Source organism: Notolepis coatsorum (genome assembly GCF_963971535.1).
Source record: "Notolepis coatsorum genome assembly, chromosome: 7".
In the NCBI taxonomy this organism is placed as follows: Eukaryota; Metazoa; Chordata; class Actinopteri; order Aulopiformes; family Paralepididae; genus Notolepis; species Notolepis coatsorum.
In genome coordinates, this window is record NC_140171.1 from 33,455,684 (window position 1) to 33,478,565 (window position 22,882).

At 42.9% G+C, this 22,882-nt stretch overlaps 1 protein-coding gene across 1 annotated transcript in view; it reads left to right on the forward strand.

Moving 5' to 3' along the window:
- The window catches only part of pkd1a (polycystic kidney disease 1a), a 228,555-nt gene that overhangs the window by 73,708 nt on the left and 131,965 nt on the right, over nt 1–22,882 (forward strand). Inside the window, 2 exon segments of the mRNA XM_084318240.1 lie at nt 927–1,104; nt 18,097–18,311. Of these exon segments, the coding sequence (XP_084174366.1) occupies nt 927–1,104; nt 18,097–18,311 (393 nt within the window).

The following is a 22,882-nucleotide window of genomic DNA, read 5'->3' on the forward strand; positions in this document are numbered from 1 at the left end:
TGTAGTGGAGTTTCAGTGGCCAGCGGTAGAAGACTCTGAACGCTTGAAGCAGGGCGTTGTTGAGAAAGAGCCTATGTTCCCTGGGTAGAGAAAGCTTTTTTCCCCTTACAATTTCAATATTAAAAACAGAACAATATGTTCTCCTTTGTTTTCCCCCTGCTTGTGATTTCCTCTGTTCCTTACTTAACAACTCTCTTGTCTTCCAACTAACCGTTGCAGTAGCAATGTAAATGAATACTTGCCAGTGGTCCGCTATTGTCCACAACGGTCACTATTCAGAAATAATGGACCACAGAATGCATCCATTGACCAATCAGAATATAGTATTCAATGGCGCCGTGTAATACATTAGGACATCCATGTGGGAGAATTTCCCAAATAGTCAAATCTCATGGCAAGAAATCAGAAATGTAAAACTTAAGCAAGGACCTTCGGCCTTCTCAGAGGAATGCCAGTTTTCTCTAATGGAGAAAAATGGGTTATGTTGCAATCATCGATTGAAATCTAAGTGTTGGATGGGTTGGTACGTGGTATTTATTAATATCATCACGATGAAGTAGCATCGTGTCCTGATTTATCATTCCAATGTATTGTGATCACACTCCTATGCAGGGAGTTGGACGACGTTCCACGTGCATCTCAAAGATGAAGTAAACTAACCGGTGCTACCGATACTCATTATTTTCCTTTAACATATTGAATAAATAATACTATATTATTGTTCCCCCCACACAGTACTATTTAGTTTATTTCATAAATAAGAACTGTAAAAGAGTTGGAAAAAAGTTAAATAATTAACATTTTACAGCATCTGCGCAGCCTTGTTTATTCACTGTGTCCACACGACACGACGTGGCAATGAAGGTACGGTTTCCTTATGCAGTTAAATGACATGATCTGAATGAACGTGTCTGTCTTTCCACCAGCCTCTCCGTACTGTCCCAGAGACGGGGTGTACCACAACGAGACGTCACACTGCTTCCAGATCGTCCCGGGGGAGTTTGGCTGGACAGAGGCTGAGCGCCTGTGTTCTGACAGCGGTGGAGACCTGGCTGTCGTCCGCACAGACACACTGCGCAACCTGCTGGCTCACAAAGTCACACAGTGAGTTTGTTTGTTTGTTTGTTTGTGTGTGTATGGGGAACAGGAGGAGGGGTATGCGTGTGTTTGTGTGTCTCAAAAACTGATTTTTTTTTGGAGGATTGCAGTCCTGTCAAGAGAAGCTCCAAACAGCTTGCCAGATATAGTTTTATCTCTGCTGTAGCCAGACAGTATGGTAGGAGAAGATGCTTTTTGTATCCATAGGTGTTCCAAAAGCGTGTGTGTGGTGTGTGTGTGTGTGTGTGTGTGTGTGTGTGTGTGTGTGTGTGTGTGTGTGTGTGTGTGTGTGTGTGTGTGTGTGTGTGTGTGTGTGTGTGTGTAGAATAGAATAGAAAATGGAATAGAAAGCTGTATTGCCATTGTACTAATATAATTAAATTAGGAGTGCTACTCCTGATCAGTGCAGTTAAAAACAAACTACAATACATATTTATCCCTCCATGCTACACGTATCATTCACTCTACTGCACATCACTCACACAGTACTCACAGTTCCTCACAATACACGTCATTGCTAAAAGTAATTAAAAGTGCCGGTCATTATAAAACAGTGCATAGACAGATATAGAAGGTACAAAAGATATCATACAATCAATAAATTATAAAATCATATATAATATAACATCATAAATATAGCATATCAGTGTGAATATAGAGTGATGATTATTGTACAGCTAGGGTATTGGGTAGTGAGATGATTTCTGTCTGCTGGTGTTTAGAGATCTTATGGACCAGAGAACTGTTAGTGAGTCTGGAGGTGTGAGCTCTGGTGGACCTGTAGCGCCTGCCAGAGGACAACAGGTCAAACAGGTGATGTGCTGGGTGGGAGGAGTCACAGGTCAAACAGGTGATGTGCTGGGTGGGAGGAGTCACAGATAAAACAGGTGATGTGCTGGGTGGGAGGAGTCACAGATCAAACAGGTTATGTGCTGGGTGGGAGGAGTCACAGGTCAAACAGGTGATGTGCTGGGTGGGAGGAGTCACAGGTCAAACAGCTGATGTGCTGGGTGGGAGGAGTCACAGGTCAAACAGCTGATGTGCTGGGTGGGAGGAGTCACAGGTCAAACAGGTGATGTGCTGGGTTGGAGGAGTCACAGATCAAACAGCTGATGTGCTGGGAGGAGTCACAGGTCAAACAGCTGATGTGCTGGGTGGGAGGAGTCACAGGTCAAACAGCTGATGTGCTGGGTGGGAGGAGTCACAGGTCAAACAGCTGATGTACTGGGTGGGAGGAGTCACAGGTCAAACAGCTGATGTACTGGGTGGGAGGAGTCACAGGTCAAACAGGTGATGTGCTGGCTGGGAGGAGTCACAGGTCAAACAGGTGATGTGCTGGGTGGGAGGAGTCACAGATCAAACAGGTGATGTGCTGGGTGGGAGGAGTCACAGGTCAAACAGGTGATGTGCTGGGTGGGAGGAGTCACAGGTCAAACAGCTGATGTGCTGGGTGGGAGGAGTCACAGGTCAAACAGCTGATGTGCTGGGTGGGAGGAGTCACAGGTCAAACAGCTGATGTGCAGGGTGGGAGGAGTCACAGGTCAAACAGGTGATGTGCTGGGTGGGAGGAGTCACAGGTCAAACAGGTGATGTGCTGGGTGGGAGGAGTCACAGGTCAAACAGGTGATGTGCTGTGTGGGAGGAGTCACAGGTCAAACAGCTGATGTGCAGGGTGGGAGGAGTCACAGGTCAAACAGGTGATGTGCTGGGTTGGAGGAGTCACAGGTCAAACAGGTGATGTGCTGGGTGGGAGGAGTCACAGGTCAAACAGGTGATGTGCTGGGTGGAAGGAGTCACAGGTCAAACAGCTGATGTGCAGGGTGGGAGGAGTCACAGGTCAAACAGCTGATGTGCAGGGTGGGAGGAGTCACAGGTCAAACAGGTGATGTGCTGGGTGGGAGGAGTCACAGGTCAAACAGGTGATGTGCTGGATGGGAGGAGTCACAGGTCAAACACCTGATGTGCTGGGTCGAAGGAGTCACAGGTCAAACTGTCACGGGGCACTAGGCGTATTGAACCCAATATGCAGACAAAGAGGCAGGCAGACAGGTCTTGTCAAAACCCAGTATGGGTATATTTAATAAGAAGTAATCAGGTGTCCAGGCAGGGGTCTGTAATCTAACGGGTGTCTCGTACAGTCCAGGGAGCATGTGCGGGGCAGGGTTGTCAGACAGGCAGGGGTCATACACTGGTTTCAGGCTCCTCATACGTTCCGGGAAAAGGCAAGGAGAGTTGTCAGGCAGGCGGAGGTCAGAACTAGTGATGCATGATATATCGGCCGCCGATATAATATCGGTATTTACACATCGGTATCGGTCCGATATCAAGATAGGGCCGATATTAAAAATCATTTTTTTTCTTTTTTTTTTATCTTTTTTTATCTTTTTTTTTTTTACATGTTTTGGCCTTAAATAGTTTCAAAATATCAGTCATTTCTGAAAATAAGTTACAAAAGTAAAAATATTATGCGTTTTGGAAAATAGCTCTTTATTTGATTATCATAAAAAAGTTTTTATTACAGAGATATCGACATCGGTAAATATCGGTATCGGCCAGAACAGCAATATTAATATCGGTTATCGGATCGGTATCAACCACAATTTTCACATCGGTGCATCACTAGTCAGAACACATTATCCAGAGCCAGAGATCAGGGTGAAGAGCCAGGTATCAGACTGCAGGGAAAGGAGGACAATAAAGTGTTAGGCACGGTCAGAGAACAAGGGACTAGATAAATACACGAGAGCACAATAACACGACTAACTGGGAAACACAATCTGGCAGCATCATGACATCTGAGGCGGAGTTATATCACTGACGTAATCGGCCCACAGACGTCAATCAGCTGCTCCGCTGACAGCAGCACACCTGAACTCCATACCTGAGAGAGAGAGAGGAGAGAGAGAGAGAGAGAGAGAGAGAGAGAGAGAGAGAGAGAGAGAGAGAGAGAGAGAGAGAGAAGAAGGGTAGTCAGGCAGAGACTGTGACACAAACAGGTGATGTGCTGGGTGGGAGGAGTCCTTGATACGTTTTTTGGTGTTTTTGGCTATGTTAACCCTCTAAAGCAGCGGTTCTCAAACTACGGGTCGCATAGTTTTCCACCCGGCAGCTGTGTGTATTTGCCATGTCTCGCCCCTTCATCAACGGCGGCTGACGTATTCCAATACACATCTCACTACACCGCATTTATAATCGTGGGAGGGGGGTCTGGTCTTTTGTGTGTAACCTGGAGTCGCAATGGATAGGTTTGTTGTCAGAAGCGTTGCTGCTTGGCCACAATGAAATGGGCTCTGCCTCTGCGCATAACCAGCTGCTATACCACACTGAAGTGAGGTGGCTATCTCGAGGCAGAGTATTCGCCTTTGTTAACTCGGAGAAAAAGCGTGGATTTTCCTTGCAGACAAAAACAACACATTGGCAGAGAAATGTGCTGATAATGAGCTGGAAACTCCGTTAGTGGCACTCCAGGATAATCAGCTGAGATTTATGGGTATTTACTCAGCTTGATGGCTTTTTGTAGGAACAGAATGCAGGAGGCGCTCAATTTGTGTTGTGTAATGCTGCGCAAAAGTTAGGTTTGGAGACGTTGGGAGAATGGGTTGAACGGAGGGACGGAGATTTGACACCTTTAAAAAAAAGAAATAAAAAATGTATAATAAAATAAAAAGTCACTGAGTGCTTTTAGCACATTCAGCGCCAGAGCTATATGGCGAATATAGGTCTAGATGGCCACCACTTTAATCAATGGGAGGACGGGGAGATTTGTAGGGCTGACCTTCGAAGCTTTTTTTGGCAATCGAAGCTTCGGGGCCGAGCTTCGATTTTAATTCGAAGCTTCGAGAGAGAGAGAAAAAAAAAAGAAAAATGTATATATTTTTTTTATATTTTTATTTTTTATTTTTTTTATCTTATGTTGTGGGACTTGTACAGCACTTTCGTAAACGTTGTTGTTTTTAAATGTGCTCTATAAATAAAGTGGGTTGGATTAATTAATTAAGTAGCCCCTTTCGTGACTGACGCATCCAACAAGGTTTCACTCGGCTGTGTGATTTAATTCAAGGTGGATCGCTGTTGTCGTTTGAACAACTTCAGATTTCATGGGAACTACCAATCCCCCAAATCAAGAATGTTTAAGATGAATGAAGTAAGATTTTGATTATTTGAAATATGGTCTGTGTAGACTAAACTATGCACAGAATTATGTCAGTCTACAAGGTCCGGATTCTACATGGTCCGGCAATGTAGACCTTGTAGACTCCACTACAGACCAATTATCAGTGAATGTTCATGCATTTTTAAGAAGGGCAACTTCCACAAAAAAACAAAGAACTCACCAAAACATCTCAGTAGCACCTTATCTAAATGTTATATTTCATATATGGAGATTCATATTTATTTATGTATTGCATGCATTTCTACATTTTATTTCCTATTTTGTTTATTCATCCCAGTATCTTTCTTTCTTATGTGTGGAATTCTACAAGGTGCGCGCACACACACACACACACCTACACACACACACACACACACACACACACACACACACACACACACACACACACACACACACACACACACACACACACACACACACACACTTACATTTAGTCATTTAGCTGACGCTTTTATCCAAAGCGACTTACAAGTTCTGTACGACAAGACAGCAAGAAGGGTACAACTCTATCAGCTGAGTAACAATGTTCATCAAAGTGTTGCGTGTTACAGTGTAGGTTAGTTTATTAGGACAAGTGCATGACAGTAAGGTTAGTCACGGTTAGATTTTTTTTTTTTTTTTTTTTTTTTTTTTTTTTATCATTTCAGATAATGGTTGAAGAAGTGAGTCTTTAGTCGACGGCGAAAGATTGGACGGGATTCGGCTGTCCTAACTGGGATGGGTAGTTCACACACACACACACACACACACACACACACACACACACACACACACACACACACACACACACACACACACACACACACACACACACACACCTACACACACACACAAATCGAAGTAAAAAAAAAATATTGAAAAAATTTTTTTTTTGAAAAAAATATTAATTTTTATTTTATTTTTTTTAAACTTCGATTTTTTTTTAATGTTCGAAGCTTGTGCCATCGAATCGAACGTTCGAAGCTTCGAAGCATTTAAGACAGCCCTAGAGATTTGCGAGTACTTAAAATATATCTTAAATTATGGCTATGGGTCTAATACATCCGTCGCTTATCAATGGCACTCGTCTATTGGACACAGAGTGGAAATCCCTCCCCTTCAGGAAGTGAAATCCGCGAAAACACAAACAGCCACAAGAAGCGTGATAGTAGAAGAGACGTGGCATTGATCCATCGTTCGATTATAACCCATTACAGCCATCCTCTCGCTAAACAACTTGTACACCTCGTTGTTTTTGTGAGTGCCCACAAGCAGCTGTTTTATTTGGTCTTCTGCCCATATGTCGATCAGGGCTTTCACTTCATCATTCGCCCAAGTCTGTCCACGAGACATGTTTACAGTGTGCTTGTTTTGCAGTGAATGCCGCGCGCTGCAGTGTTTTTTTCTTCCTTCTACCCAAGATGCACAGTTTATCAGGTGACTTCCTATATTTGGTCCGCGTTTGGTCCGATGAAGCGAACCGAGACCTATGTTTTTTGGCGGACCAGAGTTCGCATGTTTGGTCCGCACCAGAGTTCGACTGCGCATTCACACCACCCCAAAAAAGCGGACTATCGAATTCTGGTCCGATAGTCCAGACCAAACAGCTCTGGTGTGAAAGCACCCTAGCAGGGTCATGTTGTAATGGTGTTTTTTTTGTGTTAGTATTTTTTTTTTTTTTTTTTCATTGGACAACAAAAGGACTTCAATGTTCAAATCACCCATAAAATATATTTCAGAACTTATACTACTAACATGATCCAACATCACAGATCTAAATACCAACTATTAGCATTAGGGGGTCGATAACAACATCCTATTCATATCGGCTTAAGATGTTTTAAAATTAATAATAATATATATTTTTTAAAGAATTTAATTTTTTTTTTAACAAAATGGGTACCACAGTACTTCAATATCTGAAGACATTATGCCTAACCCTTTTTTAAAATGTTTTAACAAATGTTTTTATTGGTGAAACAACAGTTTGTACAAATACAAAATCAGCATCATTCATTCACCATTTCTCCCTTTTTTTTATAATCTACCCCACCAACGGAACCCCCCCACTCCGCCCCCCTCGCCCCCCCCCAAACACACCCACCCACCCCGCGGATCGACTGGTAGGACTATACATAACACGTAACACAAGAACAAATAAAATACAGATAGTAATAATAATTACTAATAACAATAATAAAATAAAAAATATATAAATATAACTAATAATAACTAGGGCTGTCAAAGTTAATGCTTTAACTTTGGAGATTAATTTAAATTTATTAAAGCATTAAAATAAATTAATCCAGATTAATATATGGAGTGAAAAATCTTCAATATTAGCGCCGCGGATATAAGAAAGAGGTCTAGCTGAGTCAATTTTGATGGTTTTGTTGAACATTTGTATTTCACAGGAGAAAAACTGTATTCAAAGAAAGCTATTAAAATAGTCTTTGAATCTAAAAATACTTTCTTTGTGTTGATTTTACATTAATTCCATGATTTTACTCAAGTGAATATCTGTTACAAGCTTCGGTCTTAAGTAGAAAAATGCTATTTTTAATCTAGATTAAGTACAGAAAATTGTGAGATTAATTAAGTTAATTTTTTTTATCTATTGACAGCACCAATAATTAGGGATGCTCGATATTGGCTTTGATACCGATATACCGATATTGTCCAACTCTTAATTTCCGATACTGATATCAACCGATATCAACCGATACCGATATATGCAGGGTCCCCCCCCCCCCAAAAAACGGAATAATTTCATATCTCTTGTTGTGGAATTAACACAACATTATGCATACTTTTGACAATAAATAAAATCAGAATTTGTTCTTACTTGCTTGCCTGGGCAAATAAAGGTTATAGAAATAAAAAAAATAAATAAAAAAAAAAGATTTTAAACCGATACCGATATATATTTTAATGCCGATATTGGCCGATAATATCGGTAGGCCGATAATATCGGACATCCCTACTAATAATAACTAATAATCTGGGTCAGGTATGATACATTGATCAGTTATGGAGTATACATAGTTAACTAGTAATATTACATAGTACTGCTGGGCTTGGTTAGATGGGAGGGCCACTCAAAAAAGTAAGGCACTGGGGTCCCTCAGGGAAGTGTACTTGGGCCCTTGCTCTTCCTGCTGTACATCAATGATATGAAAGCTGCCTGCACCAGCCCATTATTTTTATATGCTGATGATTCAGCCATTCTTGTGTCGCACAAAGACAAGAATCATATACAGGACATCCTAGCTGACAACATCGATAGTATAAAGAACTGGCTAACAGCTGCTAAAAAGCTGATAGCTTCACGATGGATTCAACCAGAAAAAAATTGCCAGAAGGTATGGATTCTTACCTATCTCAATGTGATTTATCTAGAGATATCTACAGCAAGAATTTTAGGTATCAGTGAAACTAACATTGCAATTTGGTTAGAAGTGGTGGAGAGAATAAAAGCTAGCATATGAATTGTAGTTCCTGGTTAGAAACGAATGAAAATGGATGGATTATCCAAGTGGGGGTCCGGGGGGGTAGAGCGAGCAAGAGCATATGTATGTATTGTATTGGACTGCAAGTATTAGGTATATATATCCCGTAAACTACATTTATATTGATTTGAAATGTATAATCCTGTGATTTACTTAGGATATTTACTGTTAATGCTTGTGTCTAAATTTATGTTATGTTTAAAAAAAATAATAAAAAAAAATATATATATATATATCCAAAAAAATAAAAAAGAACTGGCTAACAGACAATAGGTTGTCACTGCATCTAGGCAAGACGGAATCCATATTAATGGGTTCAATAATAAGGCTAAGCAGGGAGGACAAACTTGTTATAACCACCGGAGGCACAACCATAACATCACAGCCCTCAGTTAAATATCTAGGTTGTATCCTAGATGACACTCTAGGATAAGTATAAAATAAAATAAGTATAGCAAGTATAACCCTTATGCCCCCCTAACGATTTTGCAGAGTTGTCACCTTAGTGCATGAAAAGATTGCATCACGTTCAAGGTCATAAAAAACTTAATTTGTAATATTTCGTTCCAATTCTTTTTTTATGAATACCACTATGAACCTAACTCAACATATCTATCAAAGATTCCAAATATTTCCGTTTGTAGGTTTATGGTTAGGGTTAGGGTTAGGGTTAGGGTTGGGGTTAGGGTTAGGGTTGGGGTTAGGGTTAGGGTTGGGGTTAGGGTTAGGTTAGGGGACTGTTGAGCAAGTGTTGGGGTGGGCACGGGCACAGGGATGAGATTTTACCTTCTCCTAATCTTTCTGTCTGAGTAACCCTAACCCTAACCCTAATGGGAAGAAAAAAAACACCAAGGTTTTTGCCAGGCTAAAGTGTATAACTTTTTTTTAAAGGTATTTTAATGATGATCCTTTTATATATTGAATATATATCAAAGATGACCAATCTGACCCAATTTCATGACATAATAATCAACACAGCCATCGTTGTACACAGAAACACAAATACATATAGGCAAAAAACACAAAATAGTCGCTAAGGGGGCAGAAGGGATAAATTAGAAGTCACGTACGTAGACACAGACTACAGAGAGTGGCCCGTTCAGCCGAGCGCACAATTGGAGGGGGGCTTCCCACTCTCCAGAACATTTACAACAAGCGGTGCAGGGGTAAGGCTAAGAGAATTATCAAGGACTCCAGCCACCCAAACAACTGCCTCTTTGAACTGCTGCGGTCAGGCAAGCGATACCGGAGTCTCATGGCAAGCACAGAAAGACTCAGAAGAAGCTTCTATCCCCAGGCCATCAGGTTGCTCAACGAACAATAACACTATGCAACAACCATCAAATGCACTCACAGCACACACATCCACAAGCACACACTCACTTTAAACAAACAACACACTGCAGCACCCACTCTCCACACTTTAGAACACCTAGACACACTTTATATTTATTGGCAAAGAATTTGCACTACAACCCATACCTCAGTACACCTTACTGTAAATTGTACCTAAATTGTACCTCATCCCATTTCTGCTTTGCACTATATAGTATATTGTATATTAGTATATTGCATGGTATATTGTATGGTAACTCAGTTACTTCTATTCTGCATTGAACATTGTACATATGTACATACTGAACACTTGTGTCTACGTACGTGACTTCTATTTTTACATAACATTTTTACATGCTATACTCATTTTATTTCATACTTATCTTTTTTTGTCTAGCACAGTCTCTGGAGCGTAACAGAAAGAAGCATTTTGTATAAAAATATTCTGTACTTCTGTATGACAACTATTAAAGAAACTTGAACTTGACAAGTGTTCAGTAAGACATATGTACAATGTTCAATGCAGAGTAGAAGTAACTGAGTTACCATACAATATACTATACAATATACTAATATAAAATTGTCATGGGATACACCGCTTGCTCTGGCTAACTGCTAACGTGCGCGGACTGATAACGACATCAACTCGAGACATTCGCAGCAGCAAAACAAGTCTATTAATAGCCCGTCCATCGGCGTCGGGCATAAGAAGTTAATTAAACTTGACGGACATTATATCGACGATAATTATCGATATCGAGTTATATGAAAATAATTTAATAATTTTATCGCGATAACGTTTTTGGCCATATCGCCCAGCCCTAGTATGACGGTATTATGGTATACCAGAGTATTTAGAGATACCGACGGTATTGAAAATCAATACCGTCAAAATCACAGTTGTTTCAGTTTATATTTACACTGAAACAGAGTTTTGACGGGTACTGCACACACACAGCACGGCCAGCAGAGGGCAGTTTCCTAATGATTGATTGGCTATTGTGAGTCACGTGAGGAGAACACAGAGGTGCATCACACTAACCTGTATGCATTTCCTCTATCTCTGAGCAGACTGCTAAAGCTTAAGCAATAATAATAATACGTTACCATTGAACGATGAAGCGTCGAAGTTAACCACCGTTACTCCAGCCCACGATGAGCTCCCTGACCACAGATGGCTAACGTTTTGTCAAACAAGAGCTAAACTTGCACACACTGTCGCATTTGGACAATTAAAGGACTGGAGTCTGTTCGGATTTAAGCAAAACCCTCGCCTCCACGAGTCGCCAGTGACTTCATCCAGCACAACGAGACTACGAGAGATGGAGGCACTTCTTTGGGAATGTAATATAAAACGGGGTGAGTGAGTGTTGAATTTTTTTAATCCTAATGCAACTGGCTCACGTTGATACGATGGTGCCGGGCTGCCGGCCGGGCTAACTAGCTACCGTTAGCTCACGTCGATACCTGGATGGTGCCGGCAGGCGGCAGTGGCTACCTTCTGTGATTTGTTTACCTCGAGGTTGAAGAAAGTGCACTTTCAGGTTGAAAGAACGGCCCTAATCTCAACGTGTTTCAATATAAGCAAGCGTTATGTATGGTGATAATAACGAGTATATTGTTAGCTGCGCTGTGATGGATGAGGAGGTGCAGTTGCCTGCTCTTACCACCTGGGGTCTACCCGTCTGGAAGTCCAAGACCCACTGGCAGAGGTCATAGTTCAAGCCCAGGTCCCTGAGCTTGGCTATGAGTTTGGAGGGGACTATGGTATTGAATGCTGAGCTAGTCTCGCTTTGCTGTAGTGTACTCTGTGAACCACCTTCAGTTGTATTAAACTGAGTCGAGCACAATTCTGGTGCTGGTGCTGTTACTGGTGCGGGTGCTGGTGCTGTTACTGGTGCTGTTACTGGTGCTGCTACTGGTGCGGGTGCTGGTGCTGTTACTGGTGCTGGTTGTGGTGCTGCTACTGGTGCTGGTTCTGGTACTGCTACTGGTGCTGGTTGTGGTGCTGGTTCTGATGCTGCTACTGATGCTGCTACTGGTGCTGGTTCTGGTGCTGCTACTGATGCTGCTACTGGTGCTGGTTGTGGTGCTGGTTCTGATGCTGCTACTGGTGCTGGTTGTGGTGCTGGTTCTGGTGCTGGTTCTGATGCTGCTACTGGTGCTGGTTGTGGTTCTGGTGCTGCTACTGGTGCTGCTACTGGTGCTGGTTCTGGTGCTGGTTCTGATGCTGGTTCTGGTGCTGCTGCTGGTGCTGTTTCTGGTACTGATGCTGTTATTGGTGCTGGTGCTGCTACTGGTGCTGCTACTGGTGCTGGTTCTGGTGCTGGTTCTGATGCTGCTACTGATGCTGCTACTGGTGCTGGTTCTGGTGCTGGTTCTGATGCTGCTACTGGTGCTGGTTGTGGTGCTGGTTCTGGTGCTGGTTCTGATGCTGCTACTGGTGCTGGTTGTGGTTCTGGTGCTGCTACTGATGCTGCTACTGGTGCTGGTTCTGGTGCTGGTTCTGGTGCTGGTTCTGATGCTGCTACTGATGCTGGTTCTGGTGCTGCTGCTGGTGCTGTTTCTGGTACTGATGCTGTTATTGGTGCTGGTGCTGCTACTGGTGCTGCTACTGGTGCTGGTTCTGGTGCTGGTTCTGGTGCTGGTGCTGCTACTGGTGCTGCTACTGGTGCTGGTTCTGGTGCTGGTTCTGATGCTGCTACTGATGCTGGTTCTGGTGCTGCTGCTGGTGCTGTTTCTGGTACTGGTGCTGCTACTGGTGCTGCTACTGGTGCTGGTTCTGATGCTGCTACTGATGCTGGTTCTGGTGCTGCTGCTGGTGCTGTTTCTGGTACTGATGCTGTTATTGGTGCTGGTGCTGCTACTGGTGCTGGTTCTGGTGCTGGTGCTGCTACTGGTGCTGCTACTGGTTCTGATGCTGGTGCTGTTTCTGGTACTGATGCTGTTATTGGTGCTGCTACTGGTTCTGGTTCTGCTGCTGGTGCTGCTACTGGTGCTGGTTCTGGTACTGATGCTGCTACTGATGCTGGTGCTGGTTCTGCTGCTGGTCCTGATGCTGGTTCTGGTTCTGCTGCTGGAAGGCTCCGTGGGGTTTGGTCTCTCACTCAGTGAAGGTCACTAAATACACACATCTGGAAAAGCACAGCTGCAGTGTGACTGCGACACCCAGAGAGGAGGAATCTGTAGTTCACAACATGTTTGTGTGTGTTTATTTGTGTGTGTGTGTGTGTGTGTGTGTGTGTGTGTGTGTGTGTGCAGTGCACGTATGTGTGTGCATTTGTGTGTGTGTGCCTATGTGTGTTTATGTGCTAATTTGTGCTTTTGTGTGTGTGTGGAGATTCGGCCGGGGTCTTTGTCACAGAGCAGTTTGAAGAAAAAAAACAAGATGGATAGGGAAATAATTGTCCTCTGAAATTTATTCTGAAAACATGCAGATTTGCATTAGAATACAAAACGTTCTCAAAATACTTGTTGCCTGTTCCGCTCACTCATACAGGAAATGCAGTTTGTTTAGATTCCTGGGATGGAATCACACATTCGCTTAGATTCCTGGGATGGAATCACACATCCGCTTAGAATTCAGAGATGGAATCACCCATCTGCTTAGATTTCGGGGATGGAATCACACATCCGCTTAGATTCCTGGGATGGAATCACACATCCGCTTAGATTCCTGGGTATGGAATCACACATCCACTTAGATTTTGGGGATGGAATCACACATCTGTTTAGATTTCAGGGATGGAATCACACTCACAGCTATTTCTCCTTTTTCAGTTTAAATCTCTGAGATGGGAATCCCAAGTATTTTCTTTTTTACATGAAAATCCATTGTCTCCTGACAGGATAGTGCAATGATAAAAGAAGAAATATTGCTCCAGGGGGGGAAGAGGTAGTCTATTAGGAATTGGCTTGTGGAAAAGAAAATGTAATTGATCTGACATCTGTTGAGGGATGTACTTAATATTTGAAATCTATTGCATAGCATCATATTTACTTTGAGTGTATATGCACTCTGGGACTATTTAAAAGCGCCAGCTTCAACACTTCGCTCTACAGTAGACCTCTTTCACAGCAGACGTTTTGACGGGTGATGGATCAACACAGCTGCTACTAATAAACGTATTATTGGGCCTGCTCCATTATAGGTGTGTGAGTGCCATGGACCATATCGTACATTGCTGTCTCACTGGTATGGCTCACTAGCAAACCTAAATGGAACAGACCCATTAATAATGTGATTAGTTGCAGCTGTGTTTATCCATCTATGACATCTCAAAATGTCCACTGTGAAAAAGGGTCTAAGGTATAGTATGGTGTACTTATAGTATACTTGATGTACTGTATAAGGTATCTAAAATAGTTGATCATAACTGCCCCTTGTCACATCATTTGAGGCCTTGAAGTCAGTTAATGTACCGGCATACACAGACCCTTGTGTCCTTGTGTATAGATTTAAAAGAACAATAAGAGGACATTTTATCTACAGTACACAGCATATATCAGTATACATATTGTCCCTGGTATCCACAATGACAGGGCTGCGCTGAGCTAGATCATTGTTTTCCATGGACGCGGTGCCCACTGTGACGCAGAGCACAGTACCTCTGGTGTGAAAGCTCATTAACTGATAACCAGCAGCTTCCCCCCCGCAGCAGTTTGGTAACAAGGCTACTTCAGGCTTGATCAGAAACACAACTGGTTTAAACTGATGAAGGACGATCATTTTGAACAAGGGGATTTGACGTCGCATTTTTCTAAGTGGAAAGTAGGAAAAGTCGGGGCTTCTCTCCCAGTCGTACTCTTTCAAAAGAATGAAAGAGCACTGATGATTTACTCTTAGACTTTAATTATACCCCTAGGGTCGTGGTTTCGGAATAGTATTAACATAATTAAGTGCTGTGACAGGCATGCTGTCATGACAGATTAGAATGGATGCAATCATGCATCCACTCTTACCCCAAAACAGGGGGGGGCATACAAATCACAGATTCATTCTGCAATTAAATCACAAATCACTGGACGTACCCGGGTGATAATATTCCTGTATAATAAAGCTAAACTCAGGGAATGGACTGTCACTGTTCGGTTGGTGACTCTTGGGTAGGTTATGACCCCGAACTGGCATACAAGGAAATGTGCTGTAGCACTGCTTTACATAGGAGTAGATATACACACTAGATTCAGTAAATAAGAGTAGATATTCACACTAGATTCAGTAAATAGGAGTAGATATACACACTAGATTCAGTAAATATGAGTACATATTCACACTAGATTCAATAAATAGGAATAGATTCAGTAGGAGTAGATATTCACACTAGATTAAATAAATTAGTAGATATTCACACTAGATTAAATAAATTAGTAGATATTCACACTAGATTAAATAAATATGAGTAGATATTCACACTAGATTAAATAAATGAGTAGATATTCACACTAGATTAAATAAATATGAGTAAATATTCACAAAAAGGCTGCAGATTTGGGACTGACTCGCCATGCAACGGCGGTGGGACCTGGCGCTTTTCTGAAAAGAAGCTGCAATGTCACTGCGCTGAAAGGCACTCCAAACTAAAACAGACCTTCCACTGGCATTGTGCATTTGATATGCACACCGCGCATAGTTGGGTATAAACTTGTACTCGCAAGTCTGGTTTTCACGCGCACAGCCGCGCGTCCTTTGGGGGAATGTTATGAGAGTGTTTGTGGAGAAAAGCCGCTTTATAATTTGGAGCGTCGATTTTGGAAAGATATACATGGCTGTGCGTTCATAGCTTTTGATCGCCACCGGTGGTGCATTCACGTTGTCGAGTCGGGGGGAATAAGCTATACGAACATGTTTGGACATTGTGTGGTCCCGTACAGCAGGCTGGAATACCGCGCAGGGGATCGAGTACAAAGCTCTCCTCAGTCCATGGATTTTGCGCTCCTCGACCGGGGACCTTGTCAAACCTGAGTGCGCCAGGCCACGTATACTGACAATCTCTGTGCGTCCATCGTTAACGGTAATGACTCTCTCTGTGTGAATGCCTTTACCTGGCTCAGTGAATCTGAATAAACACAGCGTGGGCGTACCTCCCAACGCACAGCTATTCAGATGCAAAAATAAACCCAGCCCCCCCACCTCTCCTCTGTGGAGAGGACAAACTGTTTCAAAACAGCCTTTTTTAAACACAGAATTCTTACAATTAGAGTTATTATATCTGTTCGCTATTATACTAAATATGTTCTTCAACACTCGAACTGTAATTATATCAACAACACAAAAAAAACACAACAACATTTTTATTTTATTTTATTGTGTCTCTCTGTCATTTCACCCTGCCGACTTGTAGGCATCATCACCAGACTGGGTCACATATGTGTACTTATGCACGCTAGAGAAGCGAGCTGAAAAATCGATTCTCTCATTTCCTGATCAGCGCGCACACACACACACACACACACACACACACACACACACACACACACACACACATATGGCACACGCTGATATCTCTGTGAAAACAGCTCTGATTATCCTAAGACTGGTAAAATAGATTCCTTACCTCAGATCAGATGTTCCCCAAAAAGATTATTCCAATTCCTGATCGTCATTCCAAATATCGATCGCGTTTATTGATTCAGCGCTGGGTACTGGAAATATGTATTCCACACTGTTTTGCGGCTCGGCAATGACTTGGATCTCTTCGGATGGCTTGCCGGAGAAGTAAAATGAGGAAACTGGAATCCCCCCCCCCCCCCCCCATGTCTTTCATTCAGTCTAATCCAATGGGGTGCAGTACAACAGGGAGAGACGATAGGGGGCGGTATTTTCCCAATGGATCTCAGAGAGAGTTTGCAGCACTAACGTGAGACTAGATTGATGAAATATGAATTCAAATCGCTAATAATAATAAAAACGACAAAAAAACGCTATATATCGTCGCTGGCATTCAACGGTCGGCATGAACTAACGACATATAGCGTCGTTGGCACTCAAAGTGTTAACTGTGAGTGACTAATCCATCATTTACACTTGTGCCAATTGCGTTTGTCCCAAATTTTTTGTATTGGCATTAATAAATCAGATGTCATGCTAATATGTCATGTTCTATAGTAGGACTTACTACAATGATTTCCATTAAAACAGTAATTTGAATAATAGAAGCCTACTTTGCTGGAACGATTAATTTCAAAACGTATACAGTGCGTGTGTGTGAGTGTGTGCTTTTGTGTGTGCGCTCGCGCATTGAGGCTCACTAAATAAGCCTTTCTCCACGCATTATTTTTACCTCCGCCTGAGTAACGCCCCCGCTGATGACGGAGACGGTGGAATGTTGGTTATGCTTAAATGGGTGTAAACGCGGGCTGGTTCGCCAGAGAGCACCAAGGTTCAGAGGGTTCAGAACGGAGCTGGAGCTGGAGCTTGAACCGGAGCCCGGGTGGTGTAAAAGGGCTAATAGTGGTGGAAATCTGGGCTCATGTTTTGCTACTTGTAGTGTAGCAAGTAGCAGAGTGTAAGGTTTTGATAATTGTGTAATACTTGAGAATTTTGTGTTTATGCAATCCAAAAAAACTGTAAGTGAAGAAGGCGCTGTTTCATCCAGACTTTTGACATTGGATTCTCACAATGTGCACCTAAGCCTTGAGCGCAGTTTAGACAGATTACAGATCAGCACTTATATGTTCTTATCATATTTTGTCTTGACAGAAGTATACGTATATATATACTGTATATATTTGAAAGGCCTATGTTTTCCCCGCCCCCGTTCATATCTCACCAATCATGTAGACATCCCAGTCGCCTCCTCATGCTTGCTGTGTTGACCAAATTGACAAAGACTAAAAGTAAAGACAAAGTTCTGTATATCTTTATTTCATTTGAGTTCGTTTTGTAAGTACATAATATAGTATTTACACATTTTTTCTAAAGTCTAGTCTTTTTTCAGTTAACTATAATAACCTTGGTATGTGGGCTAACCTGTGTTTATGTGCCCCTCTGTCCTCCAGGGAGCGAGGCGTGTGGCTGGGTCTGAGTGATGTGGGCTCCCCGGGCTCGCTGCGCTGGGTGGACGGCTCGGAGGCGGGGCCTGGTGAGGGGGGCCAGAGCACCAGGTCCCAGCTGGTCCCCGGCAACGTGTGTGTGTCCCTCGACCAGGACGCCCTCCCTAGCTCACACCCCTGCAACGCCAAGAGAGCCTACGTCTGCCAGTACAGACCCCAAGGTAGGCTTGGTGCATGTGGACGCACGCACGCACGCACACCACACAAACACAATAATATACGAGAACCAGTGGAATATCATGAATATTGCCACGGCTGTGATGCGCCCGCAGCCACGAGAGCGAAGCTCGAGTCTGAATATCCCTGCAGTCTGAATATCACACTGGTTCAAGTGTATTATTAGACCTTACATTTGACAGCCAGATCAAGGCCGTGGTCAAATCGAGCTTTTTCCAGTTGAGGCAGCTGGCCAAAATTAAGCCCATCCTACAGGCGCAGCATTTTGAAGCAGTAATCCATGCATTTGTGACGACTAGGCTGGATTACTGCAATGCACTCTATATAGGGGTGAGTGGATCCTCAGTGGCTCGCCTTCAAATGGTGCAGAACGCCGCTGCACGTCTTTTAACTGGCACTCGTAAATATGACCACATCTCACCGATTTTATCCTCACTCCACTGGCTCCCCGTGCACTTTAGGATTCATTTTAAAATTATTTTATTTGCTTTTAAAGCTCTTCATGACCTTGCCCCACCCTACCTCTCTGAGCTGTTGCAGGTCTATACACCTTCTCGCTCTCTCAGGTCAGCTGACCAGCTGCTCCTAGTAGTGCCTACAACTAGGTGTAAGCTCAGGGGGGCCGTGCCTTCTCCGTTGTCGCCCCCAAAATGTGGAACGAGCTGCCACTGCAGATTAGGCAGGCCTCATCACTGCCCCGTTTCAAAGGCCTCCTTAAGACCCACCTTTTCTCTCTGGCTTTCGACACCATGTAGCTTGTTGATTTTATGATCTTATTGTCTTACTGTGTTATTGTTGTATCGTTTTGTTACTGTGTCCTTTGCTTTTAAATATTATTTTTTAAGTACTCTGATCCATTTAAATTTGTATTGCTGCCTATGTTTACCTTTTTTTCTTCTCTTTTTTGGTACTCTTGTTTTTTTTTTTTTACTATTTTTAGTGCTGCTTATAGTTTTTAATATGCTCCCTCTGTACAGCACTTTGTGCCCCTGTGACTGTTAAAGCACTTTATAAATAAAGTTGGATTGGATATTATTGCTTTTATACAGCAAGTTGGGGAAAATATAGGATGAATACAGACAATTCTAGGGTCTTTTATATCGATTTCAGTGAACTTGGCGTAGACAAATTTTTCCTAAAGATGTATCGTTGCTATGGAATTTCAAATGGAGTAGGCTATCAACCAGCTTGGCAACGCAAACAAATGACATATTAGTCTATAAACGAGTGGATAGATATAGAGGACGGGCCTACATCTAACGGTATTCATAAAAACAGCATTATTAGACATGCCAACGAAAGATGAGCTAGACACGCTGGAGAAAAGACGCTATTAATCCTTCAACACCACCAAGTCGACAGCCTGGGCATTGAACTGGAACTGTCCGAGGTGCTGATGACTTTTTCTGACTTTCGCTTGCATTAGACTCCTATATATCTATCCACTCGTTTATAGTTAACGGGTATGTTAAATCAAAAGTAACGTTGTCCGCGGAGTAGGTCATGTTGACAGTTTCCGTTTAATGAATGGCAGTTGAAACTTTCTACAACATTCTAAAGCCAGCGCAGTGGTATATTCATGGTGATTTAACCATGAGTGTATCCTGAATAATACTCACGGCTTAGAACGCTCTTGACCAATCACAATGCGTGGTCGGACCTACCTGTTGTTTAAACAAGCATATATATATATATACACACACACACACACACACACACACACACACGCACACGCACACGCGCGCGCACACACACACACACACACACACACACACACACACACACACACAGATACACACACACAGATACACAACCATATATACACACACAGACACACAATCATATACACACACAGACACATAGTCAGATAGACACACAAGCATATACACACACAAGCATACACACACAGACAGATACACAAGTATACATACACACACACAAGCATGTATAATATATATTAGGGGTGTAACGATGCATCGATTAATCGAAATGAATCGATTCTAATGTGACGATTCAACTGCATCGATTTGAAAATGTTAGAATCTATTATAATCGAAATTAATCGAAAATAAATAAATAAAAAGATTTATGTTATTTTCTTTTTGGGGAACTGATAGAAAATGTATCGAGAAATTTTTCGAAAATTAATCTAATCTAATCGAATCGTGGTCAAATGAAGAGATTTCATGATGCATTGAATCATTGCCTGAATAATCGTAATCGAAATTAATTGTTGTGAGGTTGCATCGTTACACCCCTAATATATATACACACACACACACAGACACAAGCACACAAACGTACACTAGCAAAAAGATACACACATATACACACAGGCACACAGACAGATACACACACACACACACTAGACTAGAGCAGACAGCAGACACACATTTCAGTATCTTTTGTCCTACATCTTTTGTGTACCTTTCACTTTAGAGAGGGAGACCGCACACACCCACGCCACGCTCACAGTCACAATACCCTGAAGGCTCTGAACAGTCACACGGGTTTCTGTGTATGCACGCATGTCTGCCTGTCTGTGTGTGTGTGCGCGTGTCTAACTGTTTCTTTGTATGTGCGTGTGTCTGTGTGTGTGTGTGTGCATGCGTCACCCTGCAGTCTGAAGGACAAATGGCTGAAAATGAGTCTGACTGAACATGCTCCTCATCTTAGCTAGCTCCTCATAGAGGGCGTGGTGAGGGGTTCTCCAGAATAGCATCCACCTTCTTTCTCATCCTCCCCTTCGCAAACCACCTCCAGATTGTCCAGTTTGATTCCCATTACAGAGCTAGCCTTCCTCACCAGCTTGTTCAGTTTGTTAGTGCCTCTTAAGTTGATGTTACGCCCCCCCCCTGCAGCATACCAGAGAGAAAAAGAGGACTGCAGATGCCTGTATGTTGAAGGACTTGAGTCTCCTCAGGAAGAAAAGCCTGCTCTGTCCCTTCCTGTTGAGGGCGTGTTGACAGACCAGTCCAGTTTATTGTTCATACTCCCAGAAACCTGTAGGTCTCCACTACCTCCACCTCCTCCCCTAAGATAGTGATGGGAGTTGGGGGGCTCTTCTTGCTTCTCCGGTAGTCCACCACCAGCTCCTTGGTCTTGCTGATGTTGAGTTGGAGGTGGTTGTTGTCGCACCACCCTACGAAGCTCTCCACCAGGGCTCTGTACTCATCCTCGTTGTTGTCCGTGATGTAACTTGACGATGGAGGAGTCATTGGAGGAGTCAACTTGCGTAGGTGACACGTACCTGAGTTGAAGCAGAAGCCTGAGGTATAGAGGGTGAACAGGAAAGGTGACAGCACATCACATTTGTCCTTTGATAGAACGAGCGTAGTGCCCATTCAAAGCATGGCCATTCGGAGCGCATGTCTGTTTGTACTGTAAAGTGGTCTGCACACGGCGGGCGACAGACGTCGCCTGGCGATGTGATCGCCTGTCGCTCAATGACAATCGCTTAGCCCCCCACACCAGAGGCGACCGTTCTCAGGTATAATGAGATGCATAAGCTATGTGTCGCTCTGTTTAGCTGGGGGTGTTTCCCCCCGGGAGATATAGGAGGAAGGACCGCCGGCCGGGACCGGACGTTAGTTTGTCGTGAAGCGAGCGTATATATAATTAGCAGGTAGCTGTGTTGTGCGTTACGAGAGAGTATTAACCTGTAAAACCCATATTGAGCTGGAATTAAACCATCATATACGAATACAACCTCTCCTCATTCTTCCTGACATTACTGCATGCCTGATCGCTACGATACGTTCACTACCACCAATTGGACAAGTATTGTTATGCAGCTGCTGAAAGAGTGTTTTTTTTCACGGAAGACGCAAACTGTTTTATTCTCAACGATAATTTTCTTTGGACAATAAACCTTACAAACTACATCAGCTGCAGCCTGGACATTAAACTCTGTCAACATCCACAACTTATTTTGTTACCCGAGTATTAAAACACTAGTAGATGCATCGTGGCGCATTGTTCATTTATTAGTTAATGACAAGCGGCCACTATAGCTTCTCAAACTAACGTTATTTATTTAAATTGTTCCCGTTAATAATAATGAACATAACTAGCATGGTAATAATACGTAGGCTATTGATCAATGAATGTATTGAATGATACATTAAAGGTGTACAAATGATACACCAGTAGAACTTCTGTACTGCTTCTACTGTAGAAGTCATGTTATTTCCTCATTGTCCTGCTGTGTCGCCTCAAAAAATAGGATCGAGGCGATTTTTTGCGAGGCGACAGAAATAGTTGCGCGATGGTCGTTTCAGAATCTCCTGCCGTGTGGGTTCTCTCATTCATAACAATGAAGGCGATACAATTCTGTCTGTCGGCTCGCAAAAAAAATCGGTCGCCTGACTTAAATCGCTCGCCGTGTGGGGACCCCTTAAGTCGCCGGTTGCTTGGCCCCCGGAAGCTTTTTGTTCCCTGTTTCCAACCCCCCTAAGCAAAACAACGTCCTTACTACTTTCCTTAACACTTTGATTGCCTAAGGCTAAATTCATGATATACCATAGGTTGCCAGCTCTATTTGTCTATGTAGAAG